This window comes from Aphelocoma coerulescens, chromosome 11 (assembly GCF_041296385.1).
Source record: "Aphelocoma coerulescens isolate FSJ_1873_10779 chromosome 11, UR_Acoe_1.0, whole genome shotgun sequence".
Lineage (NCBI taxonomy): Eukaryota > Metazoa > Chordata > Aves > Passeriformes > Corvidae > Aphelocoma > Aphelocoma coerulescens.
This window is the reverse complement of record NC_091025.1, coordinates 21,041,176-21,062,238: the sequence shown is the minus strand read 5'-3', so window position 1 is coordinate 21,062,238 and position 21,063 is coordinate 21,041,176. Positions and strand designations below refer to the sequence as shown.

General features: G+C 38.3%; 1 protein-coding gene across 2 annotated transcripts in view; it reads right to left on the bottom strand.

The window, feature by feature from the left end:
- RHPN2 (rhophilin Rho GTPase binding protein 2) overlaps positions 1-20,998 on the bottom strand; it is a 28,371-nt gene extending 7,373 nt beyond the window's left edge. The window contains exons 1-8 of one of the 2 annotated variants that reach the window (XM_069027293.1): positions 20,840-20,998; positions 12,200-12,315; positions 8,896-9,024; positions 6,063-6,138; positions 4,981-5,058; positions 4,187-4,311; positions 3,088-3,254; positions 627-814 (exon numbers count right to left, since the gene is read on the bottom strand). In XM_069027293.1, the coding sequence (XP_068883394.1) occupies positions 627-814; positions 3,088-3,254; positions 4,187-4,311; positions 4,981-5,058; positions 6,063-6,138; positions 8,896-9,024; positions 12,200-12,315; positions 20,840-20,908 (948 nt within the window). In that variant the 5' untranslated portion in view covers positions 20,909-20,998. The remainder of the gene's footprint in view (positions 1-626; positions 815-3,087; positions 3,255-4,186; positions 4,312-4,980; positions 5,059-6,062; positions 6,139-8,895; positions 9,025-12,199; positions 12,316-20,839) is intronic. The other variant, XM_069027294.1, reaches the window with a different exon arrangement.
- Between the last annotated feature and the right edge of the window lie 65 nt (positions 20,999-21,063).

Sequence of the window (21,063 nt, the reverse complement as noted above, 5' to 3'; positions counted from 1 at the left end):
TGGCATACCTATTTTTTGGTACATAACTCAATCAAGTATTAACACTACCTTCTGGGGCAAGCCTATCTCCCCATTTTCTGGCAAGTCCCAAGATAGCTCTGCAGGTACCAATTTGACTGTCCTCATCCTTGCCTCAGTTACAATTTAGTTTCTTTCAGATTAAGCTTTTTAGCTTTGCATCCCTTTCAGCTGCTGGGAAGCAAGACAGGTTTTGTTCAATACTTAACAGGGAACCACACAAACAACCCTGGCCTTCTACATGTAGTTCTGGGGATGAAAACAGTACTGTTTGAAAGACCAACATAAATACCTTGTAAAAAACCTTCAGCAAGTTCACTGCCTGAGTGTTTCAGGATATTTCTGTTAAACTCCATGAATTATGAATTAAATAAATTGTAACAACTCTAAAATACTACTTAAATTTCATCTATTCGTGTTTTAATCTTCTGAAAGATTGTGCTTTTCACTGTAGTTTGTGAGCCGTCCCTTGTTATTTTTGGTTTTCAGTAAGGGTTGTTAACATTTAAATTTAATAAATTCCGTTAATATTACTAAAAGCTGTAGGTAGTAACACAGCCTTGTAAACAGTTATTTTAAAGACTAGATTTAAAAGTCCCATATTTTACCTTGGCAACTTCCTGGGTCATTTTTACCAGTGTGAAAAACTCATTGCGTATTCCAGAAAGACCAATCTGCTCAAAAACACACTCTTGAGCTTGTGCAAGCATCATTTTTACCAGTACGTTCAGCATAGCTGGGCTCATATCATAACTTGGTGTGTGAGTAAAGGTCTCCTTTAAGTAGCTTAGAACTCCTGTAATTACAAGATGGTTTTGTCAGCATTACAAAGAGAAACAAGTGAACTTAATTCTAGCATGTACCATCATAATTAGGATTGAAAGCATATTTTCTAGTACTGTACTACAGCAGTCTGAAGGGATTCTTGGTACTTAAGAAGTTAGACTGACCTACAGGTTTTCCTTTGCATTGCCATCAACCATCCCCAAGTACAGTTCTCAAAATTACATTTCAGAGGAGCAACAGAAACTGCAAGTTTTGATGGCACTGCCTTCAGATTTGCTTGTAAAAGTTCTTGTGGTTGACCATAAGACTGTGCTGAACTGAATGTGACTTATATGTGGGAGTGGTAGGCTATGGCTTATCCAGGGAACAAAGAAGAGAAAAATCTGCATAGCTATAAGGAGATGACAGTATTAGAACCTCTGGATAGAAGGAAAAGACACAAGCATATAAACTTAATGAAATATTCATTTCCTCCTAAAATGCTGCTAAGTGCATTGTGTGTCCCAGTGAAAGCTCCATTCCATGCCTGTAAACTAGAATTTTTATTTATACTTATAAATATAATTAATGGGGTAAAAATAAGATTCTTCTCTAGACATTTGGTTCCACCAAAATATTAATAATTTCTGTCATATATCAAATTTAAAACAAACACTAACTGTAGTGCAATACTAAGTAACAGTTTCATGGATGGAAACATAACCTTCAGTAGGCATGCCATCCGACTGGTTTAGTGAGTTCAACTAGCTTGCTAATGCTGACAATCCTGCAAAAAGTATAACAGTAAGACCTCTGCCTTTTAAGTATTCCAGCTTCTGTAATCTTACTTCTTGCCATTACACTCAGTTCTGGCCATGTTGTGCAGTATTTTCCTACTAACGGTGTCTGTGATTTTTGATTTTTCATGTTACACTTTTATCTGAATTTTTAACATGCCATTACACAAATTTCAAATACGGCTATGCCTACCTTTTTGCACTAAAAAAACTGGTAAGTCTGGGATTAGGCATATTCCAAGTACTGATGGAATGCCCTACTGAAAGGAACCAAAAGTATAGGAGGAAAAAATTATGGTTTTTTTTGTTCTCAAAATATTTCAGCTTATATTGAGGGTAAATTCTATGCAACATCTTCCATTCAACACTGAGAAACAGTTAACACAGACTCTGTTATCATGCTTCTGCCAACACAATGAAGTGTTACGGCACCATGCACAAGTACAATGAAATGCCTCCTGCACATGTTGCTTTGGGGCCCTGCAAAGGTATGTGGTAGTAAATAACACCTTTCCACTTTTGCATTAATTCTGTTCTGCAAACATGTTGAAGTGAAAAGCAGTGATTTTTTTTTATTTGCAAAATGGAAGGAGCAGCAGTAATATTGAGAAATTTCCCAACCACTGAAATTTCTTTGAGATGAAATACAAAGGTTGAAAAAAAATGTATTTTAAATATGCACCAAGAAATACTGTAATTTTTTTTTGATAGCTGTGTATTCAAAGGAGGGGATTTATGCAAATTCAACTCTGTGCTCCACAGTTTTTAGCTGATAAAGCTACCCATACACAGCCACATATTGTTAGTGCAGAATTAAATTTTACAGTACATATTAATTACAAAGGACAAATCTTCAAGTATTACGTGTAGCACAGATGATACTTACAAAACAAATCAGATAATCTATTTAAAAGCCCCAACAAAACCAAAAGATTTTGTAACATATTAGTTCAAGGGATAGGATTCCCTTTAACAGAATTTCTATTTCTCCTTGCTTGGGACAGAGATTGATTATTTTGAACCTGTTTACCTTTGGAATCTATGGAAAACAGGTAGTCAGCTCCCAGTGAATATCAACTTTCACCAGAGAAAAAAGCAAGATTAATTTTTAAGACTCCCATATAAAAAACCAGGCTTAAAGGGTTTTTATCAAAGCTGTAAATTGTCTCTTGTACAGATTTGACACCAATGTGCTATCACTGAGGTAAAAGCAGTTAAAAGTTGGTGAAAGAAGGAATGAAGCAGTTAATGCTAGTGCTGTAACTTGGACCTTTGAACTGCAGTTCAGTAATCATTAACCACAGTATTCACTATCTTATCTGTATGTTCAGACTACAGTTCCAGGTTTTGAATTAAAGCTTCACCTGAGCTCTTCACTAGGCTTCTTGAATGTCCCTGTTCTTTTTTTGTGTAATGAGCTCAGTAGCAAATGCAGAAATCTGTACAACATCAGAATGAGATTGTGAACACTTGCATGAAGATCTTTCCAGTATTTTAAGATGTGTACCTGCAGCTTTCTGAAAAGCATCAACAGCATTTTCAAGTCCAGCTTGGGTCTGACGATTGCATCTTGTTGCAATCTGGGTGTAGAGAGCTCCAATATTGAACAGAACACTAGCTTTTTCAAGCAACAGATTTTGTTGACACACTGGGACACCTGTAAAGGAATCATACCTTGGGAAACAAAAATTAGAATAAGTGTTAAGATTGGCAGAGTCCATTGAAAAAACAAGTATTTTCATTCTGTTTTTCTGAGTAGTGGAATTCTTAACTGTTCTGCCACAGTGAAAATGAAGGTGAACAGAAACACCACTGTGTTCTGCAAGGACAACCCACATAATTAACACAAGCCAGAGAACAGCATTATTTGAGACAGTTTTCAGTAGGTTTTACAGTAGTGCTTCCATAATGTCATTATATTTAACTCAGAAGTACCTATAAAATATCAGAGGTGAAGAGCATACCAGGAAAGTATCCATACATGCTGCTATGCTCTCCTACTTATATGTTGCCAAAGATCAAACACTGGCATGGTCAGATCCTCTACTGTTTGTGTTTAAAGTTTCTATTTGCAGTTATGACTAGAAATTTAACAGCTCCTTTTGGCTACATGGTAGTCATGTTTTTTCATCATAAAAATTTTCAATTCAGAGTCAAATTTTGCTCACAGCTGTAGTAAATACTCCCTTATAAAAAATGAAGTCACTCCTTTCTTTCTTCTGGCCCAAGTGGTCTTCTTAACAAATTGTAGGAGGGGAATTAAGGTCTGACCCCATTCCTTGTCCTCATTTTGTACACCAAGGTTCAGAATTCGGTAACATCTGTAGCTGTCCAAAATTAAGATTATTTTCTCTCTTTCTCCCTTGTGCTAACCTGTAGCCCAAACCATAATCTAGTCAATGGTTTCACTCTAAGCATGAAAAGGGTGTATTGTATTCAGGTTTACTCTTAACTTAAGAAAAAAAAAAACAATTAACAACACACACTGCAGGGATTCAGGAGGAGAGACACACTGACGTGCTTCAGATTAAACAAAAGACAGTTCATGATTAACCAGTGTTCTGGGGGGAAAAAAAGGACTAAAGAAATATGAACTACACACTTACCATGTAAATAAGACTCCAATGTGCCTGGTGGGTGGGAAAAATCTGTTTTCTATATAACCAAGTTGCAGGAAATAGCTTATCAACATCTCAATGCCAGCTTCGTCTCGGCTAGGAGTGCGGCAGGCCTTGAAATACAATAGATTAAAATTAAGTGCATACTGTGGAGTTACAGGATGAATACCAAAACCCTGAAGATAAAGCTCTGCTTCCTTTGGACTTCTGCATATTATAGAAATGTGTGCAGTGTGAGAACAGTAAGCTTAAAGCCATATGGATTCATGCCAAAAGTTTTTCAGCTGCACACAAGTAGCACGTAACCTTTAAAAAAGCAAACAGAATCTGTTTGGCAAGTCTCAAAATTAGAATACCTACAGTCTTTATTTGCTACAGAGAAGGCTTATGTTTCTAGCATAATACAGGAAACAAACAATAGTTAGAAATACCCACCACTTTATTACAACATTTTGCCAGGTTAATCCGCTTCAACATTCTTCCTGCTAAATTTAAAATACTTTAAAATAAAATGTAGTAGGTAAGACAAGTCTTAGATCAACAAGATTTACAAACTTGTGTCAATAGCTCAATCATTTTGCATAACTTCATCTGTTTCTTCACTTTTTCTTTGCTCAGATTATAAAGCTTTTGAACAATGGAGATTCATGTACCATGTCACAGAAATGAAGTCAGTAAGAGCATAGTAAGCCCTAAGTAATAATGTCATCTTTTGATTCCATACAAATGTTATTTACAACTGTATATTAGAAGACCTCATAGTACATCATACTTGAACTTACTTGTCTCAGATCCATGAGATCTGCTATTTCATCTTCATACTCAGAACTGTCTTCACTATAATGTTCCAGAATAAAGTCCTAAAAGAGAAAAAAAGATAAAAAATTGGAATATCTAAAACTAGCCTAAGCTATTTTTTCTGCAGTTGTAAACGGTACAAAATTGATTCAGTTGTGATTTTAACAGTGTCTACTCCCTTCCAGTCAATAGTACAGTAACATATAGCAAGGAGACTACAAAAAGACACTAGAATTAATAATTTGATTTGATATCTTAGACAAGAAATTTCACTGTGATGTAAAGGAACCAAACATCTCCTACATCAGCTCCAGTGGGTTTTAAAACAACAACACTTAGTGGTTTTGAAAGGGACAAACAAACCCTGTTATTTAAAATGACAAGGGGATCAAGTGACCATAAAAACTTGTTAACAGAAAGAGACTGCCAAATTCTTCTAAGCTATTCTAGGGCAATTCCACTTAAAATAACAAAGTTGCAATGACATGAAGTGGTACCATGATCTGACCATGGAATTTAACCCACAGAAGTAAAAATAGAGACAAATGCTACAGTGATACAAGATGGTTTACTGTGAGATAAAAATCTACATTGCACAATACACAGTAGTTCAAAAAATACAGACGATGGCTCAAATAGCCAGCAAAGTGTATTAGTCAACAAACAAGTGCTCAACACTGCTTCCCAACTGAGCTACCCTGGTTAGTGCAAGTTGATGTATCACTACATTATGCTGAGTAAAACCTTTATTACTACTTCCTTTCACACTTGTATCAGTAATCAATACTCTTATTAGAAACAAAACCACAGAAGGAATTTTTATTCTCTTTGGTTTAACTCTGTCTCCAAAGGGGAATTTCTTATAATATTTTCGGACTCCTTGTCCTGATTAGATAGGAGCAATGACCCAAATAATTGGTAGTTAATTTTTAGCATGGCATGATCTTGATTTTAGGGCAAAACAAAAAATAATTTGTACCTAAATTACTTCTGTTTCTTTGAACATATCTGAAATGGAAGTTACCTCTGTTAACTCTTCATTCTGAAACCTATATGTAAAATTTACCTTGAGAGGGAGCGTAAAGTCTACATCTTTGGTTTCCTTCAGGCCAAGAGGTACCAAGGGAATACTGAAAGTCTCTCTATGGAAAAAAAGCAAAAATATTCAGAATTTTTTTTTCCGCTTGTCTGTTATAGTTACTTTTGTTTTATTTGATGACAGTAAGTTTGTACACTGATGGGATAAAGGGAAAAGTATATAATTTGTAACAATTCCCTATTGCACAAGAGAATCTGCCTAATGGCCTGTGACTTCTCAAGAAAAGAGTGAAGAAAGCTCCTTGCCTGCATTTTTTTTTCATTTAAGCCTATTTTTCCTTCAGGCAAGGAAAAGGAGACTCTCAAAGGCTGGCTCACTGCAATTTAGCTCCACAGCTCCTAGGAGATATGCCACAGTAAGAGCCACGGTAAGTATCAGTAGTTATAATCAGTATTTTACGTGCTACCAATGGTTTCACATGTAGTAGTTATGCATGTAACAAAGGGAGAAGCAGGGCCAAAGTATACCAACTTTCACAGTGAAAGGTCTAGGAATACAAAGTCCAAAAACTACTTAGTTTCTAGACAATGCTAGGTGGTAGCCTCTAGACAAGTCAACCTCTAGAATATCAAAGAGCAATAAGGATGAGAACTGACTTTAAAAAAGAACAGAATTGCTTCCAGATATATAGTTTGTTGTGTAGATTTAACAGATCAGTTTTAAGTAATTATAAGGTTTATTTAATATTTTAATTTTTCCTGAAAACAACTTTTTGACTGTCTAATCATTGTTTAGAGCATTCCATTCCCAACTACATAATCCCACATTCATTTATGGTCTTATTAGCAAAACCAGCTCTCTTATTCCATCTTGAGAGGGTGGCAGTAGGAATGCAGCTTCCTAAGCAGAGGAAGAGTCTTTCATAATCCAGAAAGTGACTCTGCTAGCTTGAAAAGGACTTCCAGCATACAGAGCCAAAACACCACTTCAAGTAGTGCAAATGATCTGATTTTTGATGAGGCTTTTAGAAGAAACCTCAACACTTCCACTACAGATTATATCAAGACTTTTTCCTCAAAAAGGAAGTGAGACACATGGAAAAGAAATCCTAACTTACTGATGTAATCAATTCTAGTACCACCCACAGTACTTGTAGATATCAGCACTGGTCGCTTAAAGAAAGTAAAGTTAATTTTTTTCCACAGCTAAGGTGTCACACTCATGCAGCCAATGTCATGGGTGTATTGAACAGTTAGGGAAGTGATCCTGAATTTCCAGAACTGAGTAGAAATATCATGCTTCTCAATCCAGCTGAGATGTGTGCAAGTACCGGGAAGGCCAACCCTTCAGACTGTTTTAACACAATACAGGTTAATCCAGTAAACCATGGGTGTGACCTCATGTTGACAACCGTATGCACAGTAGTCAGAGAGCAAGTATTAATAGCTACTTGCTGTTAAAGGCTGGAGAGCAGTTATGAGTAAATTAATTATTTTAGCTGATGAAACATAAAAAGCATTTCGAGCTTAGAATGAAAAGCATAAGAAAGGCAAAACACCATTCAAAACAGATTGGGCAAGTAGGATCAGGAGAAAATAACAAGCATACTGCTGTCCAGCCTCAAGGCTTCTGCCTGCCTTGGGGCCTGACCTACTGCTCATCCTTCAATGAGAATCCAAATATTTTTAATATTCTGTAGCTAGAAGAAGAAATAGTACTTGTGGAGCCCTGCTCTCATTTCCACAGCCATAACTGCTCTCTGTGCTCACATGCATCTATGAAGATCAGTTAGATCTTGAACAAAAACCCCAAATCTCAGAAAAAAACCCAAAAATAAAAAACAAACCCCAACCAAAAAAACCCAAAACATTTTTGCATCAAACAGTTGTCAAAGTTTGCCATGGAGGTGGAGGGTAGGAAGTTTATCAAAAGTTTCTGTTAGAGAAAACTACAACGTAGATATTTTGCATTAAGTCAGCATTCAGTTGGAAGTTACCTCTCTGGAAATGTGCTTCATCCTTCTACATTAAGAATTCCTTGTAATCCACCAGGAAGTTTAACACCTAGCTGAGAACAGTGCTAAGACGGACCCAAAACTATACCCCCATCACATGAAGCATTTCAATTTGTACCTTGAATAGCTGTTAGTTAAATAGAAAATATTTTGGTTTAGGAGCAACAAGACGTATAACTGACACAGAAATAATTTCAGTATGCAGGCAATGAATACTCCTTAACTTTGAAGTTTTACCTTTGAAGAATAATCCATTGCAATTTAAAAATTAGTGTGCTCTTCAAAGTGGAGAAAAATATCTTGGGAAAAATCCAACTTCATCTACTAGAAATTCCTCTGCTTTAGCCAAGGAATTTGTGGTTTTCTGTCACTGAAGGGCACACATTCAAGATTACCTAATCTGCTCTGAATATCAAATCAGTATTGTGTTTCTGTTCTCCAGCTAGGGAGGACTTTGTATGCACCACATTTGAAAAGAAATATTACTATATCACTAAGTTTGTTCACTCCAGAATGCACTGAGCCAATTAGCCATTCCAGTACTGGAAATTCTGCTAAGTTACAAGTGTTTGCAGTATAGCCTCAAGAGCTTTCAATTCTCACTATATTCTTCTCTTCAAAGGAACTTCATATCCAAGGATTAGTGGTACATACATTTCCCAAGAGAAGGACAAATAAGCAGACTAACCCTTAGTCAACAAAATCTCCCATCAAATCTGTGCTCTTCCTATCAAGCTCTCTGTTCTTTCACATGATTCGTGTCCAACATTCACACTCACCTAGAAACAATTTTGAAGGGTAAACAGAAGATCTGTTAATAATTGAATAACTTAGCTTTATACTTACTCTGCATTTTGATAAACTTCTACTGAGATATTAAGTCCTTCCAATTCTTCCTTTAAGATCTGCAGGTCTGAGTTTACAAAACTCAATTCCAGTAGTACCTGCTCTCGTACTTTGTTGTTGGTGGTTGCTCTGCAGAGACATATCAATTTTTTACTGCTGAGGAAAAGGTTTTCTACAAGCTTGGTTGACCCCCCCTTCAACCTTCAATGCAAGCATTCTCAGCATTTTTAAGATTTTTTTATCTCCTTAAGAGATGATACAAGACCTCATGTTTCAGAATTTATTAGGTTTTTCTGTCAAGAGAGTGCCTGGGATAGTTTCCAGATAACAGCATGCAGCCACAGAAGATTTCCTATACGCCAAATTTTCCATGTAAGATTAAGGGTCAAGCTTTTTTCAGATACATTAATCAACAAAATTAAAGCATCTTAAACAGAATCACTACCCTATTTTCAGATTATGTGATTTCCCCCCCCCCCCCAAAGAAGATAGGTGGGTGGAGGTGGGAGAAGTCAGGAGACATTTTTCAAGAGACTTCCCCACCTTATAAATTGAGTAAAGATCTGTTGAGACTTCTGATCTTAAGAATGAAATAAAATAACTTTATCCCAAAAGTTATTACAGAAAGAAATATCTTTCAACCACATCTTTTTAATACAGGACAACTTTCTCTATAATTTGATTTTGTTGGATGTAAATATGATTTGGTTTGCTTGTTTTATTTGCCATTTATGTATTTAAATGGCAACCCTTTGAACTGCTAGCACAATGGATGTTGGTATTTAACACCCCCTGAGCATTTCTGTGTGATGACTTGTGTACTTATTTCATAATTTCTAACCTGATTCTCCATACTGACAATTTTATTAGAATATTACTTTTCAAAATACCTGTGGATTTATAGATACAGATTATTTGAGTTTAAGATAAAAGGTATCCATGCTTACGATATTGTACCCTTATATTAGAGTCCAAATCTTAAGACAATAACGAACTTAAATTTGCAGCATTTTGCATTTACCTTTATTTTAAGACAAAATCCACCCTCATAAATATTTATGAACAACCACATCATAAATCTAGGCTCCACTTGGAGCAGTTCTCCAGTTTTATGGAACACCTTGGTGAAGAACTAATTTTTCCAAGAATAAAATCCTAAGTTTGTTTTTTATATTCTAAATTAGTTGTCTCTGAATTTTCTATGCTGTACTTTACTGAATACCTTGGATTGCTTAAATTAGGCAATGTTAACATCTGTTGCCTTCATAAGTCAAACTGGATACAAACATATGGTGGAGTGGATCTTCCTTGAAAAAGGCAGCACCACAGAGATAAATGGGCAAGTTTTGATGCTACAAGCACTTTAATTATGATATATTAATTTAATTATTTAATTAATTTAATAATTAAAATAATTTAATTATGATATATTAAGGCTCCATGTTTGGTCTAGCTTACCATCCTCCACAGGAGGGATTCTAATATCTTTTTCAGAAACCCCAAAGTTCCATCCAGATTGACTTCTCTATTGGCTCTATTGCTATGAACATCCATTTCAATTAGAGTTAATTTGATTACCTTTTCATGTTTTTTACACTGTAGACATACTTTTTTGTGACAACCAGGCAAAAGACAGCTACAGGGACAATGTGATATTGTTGAGATCCATACAACTCTACTCGGAATTTAATTTTAACTTAGAACTCTCAGAACAAAAAGACAATGAAAAGGAGAAGGTGACTTTTAGAAATTCTAAGAACAAAAGTCTTTGCACTATATGGACCATGTGCTTCAAGCCTAGTGGTTACTTTCAGCCAAAAGTAAAGAAACCTGCATTTCCAGATTTTTTCTCAAGTCCTACTGCAGGAGGCTCCTTGTAGACAGCAATTGGTTTCAGTTTCTCTTAGAACTTGATGAAATTCAAAGAGAATCTGCAAACATAAAACTTGTTTATGTTTTTCCTTATGAGACTGTAAATACAACTAGTCATCAGGTTACTTTTAAAATTGCTTCTTTCAAAGAACTAGCAAGTTTTAATAGTCTGACAAGTGTAAATTCATTTTAGATTTCTGAAATCTTAAAAATAAGTCTGTTCCCACTCGGATAGCAACTTCAGTATTTCAGCAGAAATACTGGGACCAGAAACTGAACTTTAGGATATTTAGGTGAAATGCTACCAGTTTTCACATGAGCTATTACTCATCTCTTTAGCCCTTCCAAAACACTCCTGAATAGACAAGCAGAAACATTAACTGAATGAAGCATTCCATTTCAAAAACAGATATAATAATACTGCTAACCATACAAAAGGTAGTAAAATTCCAAGTCAATTACCAGAAAACAAAGCAAACTTAAGTCAACCACAGAGGCTAAAATTACCAAAGTTTTCAACCTGTCACATCTCTTGCAAGAGTGGAGATAAAAGCAGGTAACAGACAATGGGCAACCTATTGATTATTGGCAAGTTTAAGAAAATTGAATTTATCCAAGCATTTTCACTTCTTTAAGTATATTTACTAGGTTTTGTTTTTGAAGACCCATTGTTGCTTCAGTTGCAGAGAAACAGACACTACAGGAAACTACTACAGGTGAGCACTGGGATAGTTTTCAGTTCTTCTGTGTAAGATTGGAAAGCTACAGACTGTTTGCCAGCAGTTAATCACGGGATGTAACAGCCTTAAGACAGGGTCAACATAAGGCTATGCCTATGGGGACAGTGACATATGAAAACATATCCTAAAAAAATGTAATAGATGAAGAGCAAAATCACTTCCAGTTATGCCAAACCATAGAAGAATTTGGTGGCAACTGGTGGTAACCCAGCTCAAATTACATGTGTACCACCCTGCTATTCCTATATCATTACTACTACATGGAATAAAGAAGACAACTGAGAGTCCTTCCTACTATGCAGCACAGAACTAAAGGATCTTGGGAAAATCCAAGAGCATAGTGGCAATACCTTTATTTGATTTGAGGAGTAAAAGGAACTCATTACAATATTCAGCAGGGTCCACTTGCCATTGTCACAAGCAATAAAGCTGAACCAAGAGAGCAACCTAAGAAAGGCTAACATTTACTGCAACATAGCAGTACTGAAAGTGCACTTGAGAGAAAGTAATGACTCTATAGAGCTATAGCTTGAAAAAATTCAGGGAGATTCACAAATCATTCTACCTTAATAGAGGCAGCATGTTTGGGGGCAAAAGGGAGAAAACACAACAGCCAAGAGACTCCTACAAAATTAAAAGAAAATTAACCAATTCTTGCTTGGGCAAGAGAATTAGGAAAGCATGATCTATACCTTAAAAGATTTTCAGCACCAGCTCTCATTCTCACTGCTCTTAAGATCTGTTGGTTTAGAACAGCTCTTTGATTTTGCAGTTTGCTTCGTCCAGTCTCGGCAAGAGGATTACATCCCTAGAATTAAGAAAACAAGTTTTTTGTTGCTGTTGGAAGAAACTTAAGAGGGACTAACACTGAATTTAAATGAACCTTAATGGCATAGGTTCTGTATGAATACAAATTAGCTACATTGACATCAGTGATGATCTGACATCAATGACAGTATTTCTCGTCTCAAACTTGGTCACTAAAACCAAAAGAAACCATGACCACAGTACATTTTAACATTAAAATCCAGCCAGAAAATATTTGTTTTAAATCTTAAGTACACATGTGAGCCAGTCTCTTCTCCCCTAAAAATATTTTCAAGATATTTTGCAAATGCAACCAAATTTGGCAGAATGTTATTAAATTTCTAGGATTTTATGAAAACAGTATCCAGCAAGACAGCAACTCCCATCAAAGCCTCTGCTTAACCCTTGCAAAGTATCAGAGTTCCATACTGGGATATATACAGCCTTGAAGTACAACTCTGTCCAAAATAGACTTTGGTGCTCAAAGTTTGGGGCTGAAAAATCTGCTCCCAGTTTTAGGAACCTTTCGAAGGATCTCTGATCTTTCCTTCTGGTAGCTCAGACCTTCAGTACAATTCCTATCCCTCCTTCCCCAGGTTCATCTCTTTACATCTCAAATTTACCAAAATAGAGCTTAACAGGGTAAGATGATTACACCTTCAGACTCTTATCAAATTAAGCTCTTAAAAAGTAAAGTGTGAAATCCGGAATTCACAAGAATGCTCCCATATATGTGCATACCTTACACAAGTAAAAGACTCAAACTACTGAAACCTGTGTTTGAACAGGACTGAGCCATTGTATTCTGGTGAGCATTGAAAAGCTAAAACTGATACAGATGAATAGGACTGCATGCTTGTCTTTTTTGTTTGTCTAAGGGAAACACAATTTTAACACCTTTTTAAAATACATTAGAAATTTCCCTTCCACACCTTTATTCTTTGCCCCTGCCACCCCTTTTTTAAAAGGTATCAAACGCCTTTGAATCTTAAAACTAATTCTGAAGCAAATAAAACCACTGTTTTAAGGCTTATCCTTAAATGAAGAATGTCCTTTTGAGTGGCCTCACTGAGTATCATTGCAAAGCTTATCAGTCCTGCTGGATTGTATGCTACACAAGAAGGAGGCTCAGACCTCCCCAAGTCTTCTTTTAACTATTCCAGCCACTAAATTATGCGCTATTTTGGACCTCTCCCTCTAAGTTTTGACTAGAAAAAAATTGGTTTTGATATAAGAGCATTTAAAAGTCTATCGAAAAGCTCTAATTATGAGGGGTGAAGCAATGACATATCAGCTAAACAGAAGCAAGTATTTTAATAGAACATGAAATTCTAATGATTCTAATGAAGCTCAGTTCTTATTTTTGTTGTCAAGTGAGAGCCAGTTGACTTGACAACAGAAAAATGAGCTCATCAAACCAGATTACACTAGTTCAACTGAGAAGGCACATAACCCAATACTGTTAATTTTACATATGTAGTTCGAAAATTTTGTAATAAATAGGTAAAGTGACAGGAAGCTTGTGCAAACATCCTCAGAAGCACGTAACTTGAAAAAACACACCACACTGAATTACTGCATTGAAATACCACTCACAGCACAAGCCTACAGCTCCCTTCATTGAGAAAGCTCTCACAAGCAAGCTTGACACATAGAAGATGAACTTTTTACTCAAGAGAACACACACAAACTCATTCATTCACATCAGATTAGAAGTAGTCCTTTAACTACCAAATACTTTACGCTCCTTTACACACAATTATACACAAAGACATAAGCAAGGCACACTTTAGTGCATAACATGGTCTTGTAGCCACAAGTTGCTTTCTGCTCTTAGTCTGGTTCTTTTTCTGGGATGCACCTGTTCTTTCCCACTTTGCTTCTCCTTCATTTTGTTGTTGTATAGTCTTTTCTACTACTGCTATTCAAAGCCTCATCTTCTTCCATTCTATCTGTGACATTTTTCATTCGAACCTCACCAATTATTTCCTCTTCCCCTTGCATTCACTTTGAGTATTTAATTCTCCTCTCAGACCCATCATCTCCATATTCATGCACAGGTATTTCCTTCCACCTTCTTTCTTGACCACTTAGTTCAAGCATCCTTCTAAAATGTATCCTTGCCTTGCCCTTCATTATTTTTCTGTAAAGCTGCAGCTTCCTCCCAGAACTCCCTTCCCTTTCTGTGTGCCAAACATGTTTGATGACATCATTCAAATACTTCTTTACAGCTTCGCTTCTGGAAAATTTTTCCAGAAGATCAACTGCCTCATTCCCAAGCCCATTAAGCTCATAGAAGTGATTTGTTCATTTTAATGAACTTTTGATCAAGCTCCCACTGAACAATGAGTACGAAACAGCAGTGATCTGAAACTCTCTGCAAAGAGAAAAAGCGTAAGAGATGTTTCCCTGCACTTCAGGTCCCCAGGCACTAATCTCTGTCGGAAGGAAAACCAGCCCTGGGCCCTAAGAGGACAAGGCACTGACAGACCAAGGTATCTGTATAACCTCCAGTGTGCCTGCAAGTGCAGCAATTTTGATAAAAGGCTTCTTATGGATAGAGGAGTCTGTTTTCAGGATATGCTCACCTGTTGCAAGCATATGCCCCCCATTAACTTCACAAGGCCTATAAGGAATTAATATTTCACTTTTTGGAAAATGTTGCTTTTTACATCTCCTGCACAGGGGATGAGGACACTCAGCTAGTTTGTGTTCATTTGCAGGTTTAAACTCTTTATTGTAATCAAGCTGCCATAAAACTGATGAGTAGAAGTCTGTGTAGAAGGCAGCAAAAATGACCAATATGTGAACAAAACCCACAAGAAATACACAATCTGGGAAAGATACCTCCCTGCGTGAAGCACAAATTCTGTGTACTAAAGTTATTTAGCAAACAGGTCCAAACAAGTGCTTAGTTTCGTCTTCCTCCATGTACAAGATTGCTTTCCCAAACAGCATTTCTACATGGCTCACATCACATAATCAGTCATGATGAACGCAAAAATCATGACTGTTTGCCAAGCAATGAGTAATAGCAGTAAGTATTTGAAATTAACATAAATATGATTTACAAAGTATTGGTTTGAACTTTTAAGATGAGCCACACTGTCTGAAGGTGACACAGAGTTGAAACTGGGTGTGCCTCCTTACTTAAAGGAAAACATTCCTTTCCAGCCAGTGAAGCCTGTGCTGCTTGTCAAGCCCAACAGTGTACACAACTGGCCATATCCTCCAGGTATGTAAACATGTATGTTTAAATAACAAGTATGTATGGAACTGCTCTAATAGCAATTGCAGCAAACAGCGAATTTCACACCAGCATTTCTAGAACTGATCCCAAGTCCTGCTAAATTGTCATTTCCTACTTTCTTCCAGTACTATAAATTAGTGTTTATTTTTGCATGTTACCACTAGTTCAATTTTGAACATTTAGCTATATACTGTAGATCTTTTAGAAGTACAAGGTTTATCTGAGGGACTTGGTTGTTGTAGTTGGTTTTTGTTTTAAGAAAAGAGGTGGGGAAGAACTGGTCTTCCAGAGCCTAGTCTACTTGTGCCATGAACAAGTGTTTTATAGTTCTAAGTGCCTGGCCCAAAGAGTAATATAAAGTTAGAGAACTAATTGTATTGAACTCCAAAGATGCATTTCCTACATGAACTCCATCTTGTCACAGAACTCACTAAGCAAAATCAACAGTCACATTTCATCAGAGACATCTGTCTTTTGACTAACCAAGTTTCAGATGATTCTTAGTTTCACATGAAGGCCTACTTTCTGTTTTAGGTTTTATGAATTTGTATATGTGTGTGAATATGGGATGACAAGGGTTATGAATCATTGCTATGTTGTTTCTGTCCTGCAAGACAAGTGGAAAGAGAACAAATAGCCAAATAAATATTCCTGTGTCAATGCTAATGTTGACGGTTGCCTGGCTACTAATGACTTAAAAAGAACCCCATGAGCTAAACCTCAGTGGAAGGACAGGTGTGGCAGGTTGGTAAACTGATACATTAACAACAGGTGGGGGGAAGCCCTGCAGAAGAAAGCCCAAAAAGAGGGGAAGGACATGCAGAGCTAATTAGGGAAGTGCTGATTCATGAGCGAGTTACCATACCTATCATTTTCAGTCTGGTGCTTCATTTATGGGACTGCTTGCTTCTGCTTGCAGCCTTCTTCCCTGACACAGGGGACTAATATACAGTTTTTCTTTCTGAATCAGCTTGGTCTATATGATAAGTATCTAGCCTCACAGATGGAGGCAAAGCTTTAAAAAAAAGAAAATATGCATTGTTGTTCAACTGATCAGAATCTAAAGATTCATTAAGCTAGCTGTCCTACTGCTTCTGCCTCTGTGTAGCACAGTGGACTGCTATCCAGAACAACCAAATTGAAGCTGGGATGCTTCATGCTGAGCCAGCCAATACCTAGAGAGCTGCAGAAATGGTAACCTTGGAAAATTTAACTATGGCTTTTTCTTACCATGTATTGCAACTTTCTGACTGATGAGAGAAATTTGAAAAGTTATGGCCAATGTAAGGCGTGACAAAGCAGTAAGTCAAGGTGGGAAAAATAGAGCAGAAAGAACTTGCTAGGCATCTCTTCCTTGCTCGGCTCCTATCCACCAAAAAACCAACCAAACAAACAAAAAAAAACCAACAAAAAACACCCCCCAAAACCAAGGCAGGCATAGCCCTACTAATAGGTCATCCCACAAGCATTGGATCCTGTGACTGGATGAGTACTATATTATAAATATCCTGACTTCTGCATGCTGATGTGTCTCGGGGATATTTACTTTGCAAAAGCTTACTGATTAAGTGGGGTGGTGGTGTGCTATTTAAAAAAAAAAAAAAAGAAAAAAAATAGAAGGGGAGAGGAGCTTGAAAAAAAGAAAGCAAGCTATTTCTCTCACAAAAATTCTAAGGTAACTAAAAAAACCCTGGAAGACATCATAGAACCATAGCATGTGTAAAAAATAACCATGGTTGGGAGAAGCATCTCATGTAAGCAAAGCTGCACATGACAACAGACCTGCTTTAATTACTATTGGTCTGTTGAAAAAATCCTTCTTGTCTAAATGCTTTGCTCTATTCTTAAAACAAATTGTTCTTTGCTCTTATCATTAGTTTTGTCATTATTTTCATAGGGAAGAAAGACTGGGGGCAAAATTTGGATGGGTGTGTGGGATATGCATGGTTGATTCACAGATCAGTAACTGTGAAATAATGTGAAACTCCATACAGAGTAGGTCCAGATATGAGGGTGATGGTCTAAGAGGACTCACACCATCCAGGAGAACAGGTACAGTTTGCCCTGGCAATGTACACTAAACTGAGCCAAGATAAACAGAACAGTAGCAGAACCAGTTCCTGGTATATTATCTTCCCAGAACTTAAAGTTGCAGAAGCTCCATCTTCTTTTTGATGGAAAGTAAGGTGCTTCTTCCATTTTGCCATATCCTCTTCAGGACGCCAGCAAGGATATTTCTTGTTGTTGTCTGTTCTGCTTTTAAAAGTAAAATTCTTCTCACAAGTTTGGTTGCAGCTCATCAAACAGCTGAAGAGGGTTGTTTTGGAGGGGAGATATAAGAGGAAGTGAATAGGGGCAACAGTGACAGAGTTATACATACCCTGTGTGGCACAGGTAAATTTCCTTAAAATTAGATGATCAAAAAAGAAAAACCACCAACAAAAGACACACAAGGATTGAGCCAGCTCAAAGCATCTTTCAGGTTTAAGGAAAAATTTAATTTTGCATATATAAATGATAGGTCTTTGCCATGGGGAAAAAGGAGATAATGGAAAAAGACGGGGTAAGGGAAAGAGGAAAAGGTCTCTCTGGAGCAGCTGTGACATCACTGGAAGGGAATGGGGAGGGTAAATCTGAGAGAGGGTGCAAGTAGACTTCAGTTGCTGGCACCTATCACATCTCAGACTCACATGGCAGAGTCACTTTTTAGTGTGACAATGGAAGTCAGAGCAGGAAACACGACTGTGCATCTGTGTCCCTATTTTTAGCCAGTCACAGTTTTATGGGGCTCCCTCCCTACGTTAAAAAAGAAAAAAGGCACTGAAAAAAATTAAGTAAGTTGTTTTACATACTGCATCTTGGGGATACTGAGGGCTGCTTTCTGGTATGCTGTATTTAAAACTTCAAAAAGCATAATACACAACAGAGCAATACAGACTTTGAGCCCACTTCCCATAGTAATCCATTCATCAAAAGAAAACATCAAGAGTCTAAGGCAACCTCATTGTGTACATAGCGCTTGGAAGCCATGTTTGAGCAGGACCAATGCAAAGCAAGTGTTTTCACCTTGCTCCACAACTTACAGAATAAAAAAAAAAAAGTAAGCGTCTTTTGACCTAAAAACACAAGGACTATCCTTGAAAATTGATGTGATTCTGCACCAACAAAAGGGGACATGCATATACTGCATTTAAAGCATCTCCTTGGGTTCACAGCTTGTACCTGTTAAAGATTCCAGGAGTGGGATTGTTTCAGTGAGGTTTTTTTGGTGTTTTGTTTTTCCTCCCCCCTTCACCTGGAACTTCTAAGTCAGAATTAAAGCTCTGACCTTTGAGACCATTCAACTAATGTATAACAAGGTATGCTGGTTTCCTGCTTACTTTTAGGGACCGAAGGCTCTGAGCATCAAGCCTAATCTGAAGTTCATAACATTATTAAAGACACTTAGGAGCTGGATGAACCTTTCCAAGACCTGAGGGAACAGAGGAAAGAATGTTTCACTGCAGCACTTAGCTCACTCAGATTTTATCAGATTCCCACTTTTTCATTACTTATGTCTTAAAAGTAAGCAATAGGAAAGATGCTCATCATTAGATATTAAATTGATCTTACAGTATTTTCATATATGAGAAAAACTTCATTCCTGTCCTATAGGCTTTACATTGATCTAACACTGTTTCAGTGACCTTAACTGTAACATACAATAACTTAATTTAAATAACTCAGTCCTTTAGCAACTCTGAGTGTAGGAGATTCACTACTCTTACGACCTGAGGCACAACTTGGCTACTAAACTTCAGTTAGCCCTTATCAGTAAAAACAAATAGGTGGAAAAGTTGATTTATTTAACTTAAGTTCATGAAAAGTCAACTTTTTTACTAAGATGCCTCAAGGCAGCCTACGAGCTTCCTACAGTGTAGAAAACATACCTATGAAAACTAAGTAATTACAACTTGGCCACATTGTATGATTAGCTGCTACAGACTACTAAGAAAAAAGTAATTTACTCACCAAATATTATAGTAGGATTACTCAAATGAAGAAGCCAGACAAGATTTGGGCAAAGTTTTGTTTCAGTCTGTCTAGTTATTTACAAGGTGGTAGTGATTCCTTGCAGCATGGCTGGCACAGGTAAAGCTTAGCTCTTTTCAGCTAGAAACAGTTCCTCTGCTAAAGGGCAATGGTGTTGTTAAAGCTCCTGCAGGCTTATGAATTTGATAAATACTACGGCAAAAAAATCAAACAGCCTGTAAAGAGGGCAACAAAGCAAAGCATATGTGCCTCCCTAGGATGTCATCCAGGTGGTTGCTGAAGTGTGTAATGGGGCTATTTTTGTGCAAAGGCGGGCAGCAACAACCTGATGTATGCAGCTTCCCCCTCCCCCCTCCACAGACTAGACGGTTCATGGTTTTGGATCCAGAATCTACACCAAAACCCCCGTGTACCTACACCCCGACTTGAAACCTATAGACGAAAGTTACAGGTGCTGAGAACATAAAAACAGCAAGGGAAGGCCGAATCAAAGCTCTCTGAAAACAGCACTTACTGCCCTTTACCTCCAGTGAAGTTCACAGGACCCCACAGGGCTGCCTGCATTACAGCAATACTTAACTATAATTACTGCTGTGAAGAAAGAACTCAGGTGCAGGTTATGGCATAAGCCGCCCAGTCAGTCTGAAAAGTAATTAGGGCAAGTGTTCATTAGGAACTTCCTAACGAATCTGTTAACTTCGTTACCTTATTCCAGTAAACTTTCTTACAGGTATATAAGGTAATTTACTAGAGAGCGCGCGAGGAGACGCGGTGAGTAGCAAACGGGGAAGAGAGCGGGTGGCTGTACGGGGGAAATAAAGGCAGCAAAAAGAAGGCCGACAAGCGCAATTTGACTCATTTTGTGAAGTTAAAAGTGCTCCTGTCCTTCAGGGTGACGCCCAGCTCAGAAGCAGGAGAGGGCCGCCCGGTCCCCGCGCAGCGCCCCGCCAGCTCAAGGCGCATCCCCTCGCCGGAGTCCAGGCCGGGCAGCCCCTGCAGCCGCGCTCTGTCAGAGCGAGGTCCCCATCTCGCCTCCCTGCCCCGCCGCCCCCCAAGGCTGCTCCCCATCCCCGCGTGGGCTTCCATGGGACGGAGCCCACAACGCTCCGCCGGGAGAAAGCAGACCGTGAGCGACGGAGAGGGAGCCCCCAGCCCTGAACCATCCTCGGGAGGCGCTGCCCCGGGCACACAGCCCACTGCGCACGCAGCCCACCCGCCCCAGGCTAGCCACCGAGCCTCCCACCTTCCGAAAGTAGCCGTCCCCCGCCGGCTCCGCCGCCTGGCAGCCGCGGGGCAGCAGGGCGTCTGTCATCTCTAGGCGAGCGGGCCGGCCGGCCGGCCGTCCTTCCACCGCTCCTGCGAGACGAGCTCTTCCCCTCGACGCCGCGACCGCGAGGAAATGCCGCCACTGCCCCACGGCACCGCCCAGCCCCACCTCCGGTGGTGGCGGGGAGGAGCTGCCCCGCC